This window comes from Echinops telfairi, unplaced genomic scaffold (assembly GCF_000313985.2).
Source record: "Echinops telfairi isolate 266 unplaced genomic scaffold, ASM31398v2 ScPeMD7_7469;HRSCAF=8507_0, whole genome shotgun sequence".
Classification (NCBI taxonomy): domain Eukaryota; kingdom Metazoa; phylum Chordata; class Mammalia; order Afrosoricida; family Tenrecidae; genus Echinops; species Echinops telfairi.
In genome coordinates this window covers 95,223,674-95,226,749 of record NW_022111372.1, presented here as the reverse complement: position 1 = coordinate 95,226,749, position 3,076 = coordinate 95,223,674, and the positions used below count along the sequence as shown (strand labels likewise).

General features: G+C 39.6%; 1 protein-coding gene across 1 annotated transcript in view; it reads left to right on the top strand.

Annotated features, from left to right (window-relative positions):
- The first annotated feature begins 2,654 nt into the window (after positions 1-2,654).
- Positions 2,655-3,076, top strand: part of LOC101650378 (protocadherin alpha-4-like) — a 24,086-nt gene continuing 23,664 nt past the window's right edge. Inside the window, exon 1 of the mRNA XM_045284740.1 lies at positions 2,655-2,882. Coding sequence (XP_045140675.1) covers positions 2,655-2,882 — 228 coding nt within the window. The remainder of the gene's footprint in view (positions 2,883-3,076) is intronic.

The window sequence follows — 3,076 nt, the reverse complement described above, 5'->3', positions numbered from 1 at the left end:
ATGTATCACTTATGTCACTTCCAGTGAAACACTTTCAGATGTATTTTCTGGTTACAGCCATTATGGAAGCACCAGTTGATATTGAGAAGCTATAAGAGCAAAGCAGTCCGGGATGCTGATCCAGCATGTGAGAAAAGCTGGCGTAGGGGTTTTCCCATAATTGCAGGGATGTCATAGGAGCACAAGATAAATCTGTGAATATTTTAGAAGAAAATCTGAAATATTCAGTGCACAGAAACACTTATTGGGGTTCAGCACTTCCAAACTGAATATGAGCAGGATAAATTCTGGTGCATTGCACCAGGTAATGCAACTGATTATTGTTGTTGTCAGTTACCATTGAGTCAATTCCAACAAACAAAATATTATGTGTATAGAATAGAATTGCTCCACAGGGGTTCCAAGGCTGTGATCTCTTGGAAACAATTTGCCAGACCTGTCTTCTGAGGCACCACTGGGTGTGCTTGAACTGCCTCCCTTTGGGTTAGTAGTCAAGCACTTAGTCATTTGCACCATTCAGTAACTCCTACTACCACTCAGAGGAGGGCATTATTGACATTTTTACTACAATAATTGACAAGTAAGCTGATTAAATTACATGATTCCATGGGAAAATATTGTGTTGTGATATCTTCTTATATAAAATATAGAAGAAAAATAGCAAACTGACAAAGATATAGCAATCCCTTCTCTTTTCTTGCCTCTCAGGTAGCAACATTTTAATTTTGGGGGGGACTTTATGGTAATTTTTGAAACACTGGGATGAAGACTTTGCAATAATGAATGCTTGGGCACATACACTGTATGGGATTGATGGGTTGCTTAAATAAATGCAAAGGGGTATAATTTTAGCATTTGGATATTAAGAGATGTCAACTTGGGAGTAGCTATTTGTTGAACTTGGCTTCTTAGTCTCTTTGTCCCACTGGGGAAAACATGATAACAATGACACTCTATCTATTTGGGTTGGGGCGACAATACAAAGTTTCTGCACAATATTTAACATTTCAAACATGTAATCCTGAAAATCTTGCAAAAACAAACCTTATACAATGAAAAGAAGAAAAAAAAACCCTGCCTCATGCCTGTTTCCTGGATGAAGCACTTGGATTCTGTGTATAATACTATCTCAACACTGTTGTTCTGTTATATTGGCTACTTTGCACCTATGTAATGATGTACTAGCCAACGTGTAACTGTAAAATCAGTACAATCTCTAGGAGAATTTGGGTGGATGACACTTTCCCCTCAACTTCACAAAAACCAAGCTACCCATTCTCTGTGCACGTATTTTAGGTAGGGCTGATTCCATCTTCTAGTGCGACCACCTGAATCTGTCTTGCCAATGTGGGAGCTATCAGAACTATTAATGGAAAGACGCACCATCCAACTTGAGTCAAATAACATAATATCTAGAATTTTTACTAGATTATTAAGAAAAACAAATTCATTTTTTCTATATTCCTATTCTGGTCATATATAGGCCTAACGGCTATTTTGCCATCTCATGGGCAAAGAAATAATAGACACAGTATGTTTTCCTATGGCATATTTAAAACCATAGTTCCAATAAATAAGCCAATGTATAAGCCAATGAATCATTACTTAAGCCAGTTTAGTTGAGGTTCATTGTTTCAGTAATGATTAATATAAATATACATTTCCATAGGTGGTGTAAGTATCTAGAGATTAGATTAAAGGAGAAATTAGTATTAGTACCAAGAAAAGCTCATTTCCTTTGAGGAGGTATATTGCTTTTCTTTTATGGACACTGAATCTTGTGGTTAATTTTGTTGTACTCTATTCTCTCAAAAGTTAAAAACAAAATTTACAACCCACTTAAAGTAATTAATGATGAGCATTTTAGTATGGATTTTGTATATTGACTCCACCTTTGGGTTCCCCTTATTTATCCCAGTATCCTTATTTTATTTTATTTGTGTGTGTGTTAAGGGGACAGTTAAAATTAGACACTATATTATCAAATCATTAAAAAGAGGTCAATTATATTGCTCTTACACGAAACCCAAATTAAAATAGAGAAGAAAATAATCCTAAATTAAAAGTGCATTATACAAATGAGAATAAAATACATTAATTCAAGATACATGTTTAAAAAATTAACGCACAAAAAACACTTAAGGTATACTCAAATATGTCTTCAGTTTATGAAAAATACTCTGGTATGCACCTCATTTGAACGAATGGCAACAGAAAGGTAATACTAAATCAAACAGTGTAAAATAGGTACTTTCCTCCGAATTTCTCACTCAGTACCATCGAGTTGATGTCGACTCATTCTGAAGCTTTAGGACAGGCAGAATTACCCCTCTGAGTTTCCACTGTAACTGTTTACGGGAATAGAAAGCCCCGTCTTTCTCCCTTTTCCTAAACAGAAGGGATGAATAAACGTAGACCAGAAAATTGTTTCATTTAAAATCCAGACTAAGAGCAGTGGAGCCGGTCTTTTAGCCACATGGTGTCGCTGTGTACCACAGAGTGGCTCCCTGCACAGGGAAAATACCAGGAACCCCTTTGTCACTCCAGAGAAGAGGAGCAAGCGAAGCAGCAGGACTTGAGCGTAGAATAGAAGATATATTTATATGTTTGCAAAATATGATTTTCTAATTTGATCATCTCACTGAAGGTTGGTAATGGTGTTTTCTATGAGAGGAGGCCGAGAAATACGGCGACTGCTGCTCTTGCTGCTGCTGCTCGCAGCCTGGGAGGAAGGCAGCGGGCAGCTCCACTACTCCGTCCCCGAGGAGGCCAAGCACGGCACCTTCGTGGGCCGCATCGCGCAGGACCTGGGACTGGAGCTGGCGGAGCTGGTGCCGCGCCTGTTCCGCGTCGCGTCCAAGGGCCGCGGGGACCTTCTGGAGGTGAATCTGCAGAATGGCATTTTGTTTGTGAATTCTCGGATCGACCGCGAGGAGCTGTGCGGGCGGAGCGCGGCGTGCGGCATCCACCTGGAGGTGATTGTGGAGCAGCCGCTGCAGGTTTTCCACGTGGAGGTGGAGGTGAAGGACATTAACGACAACCCGCCTTTATTTCCAATGGCCGTAAAGACTATCTG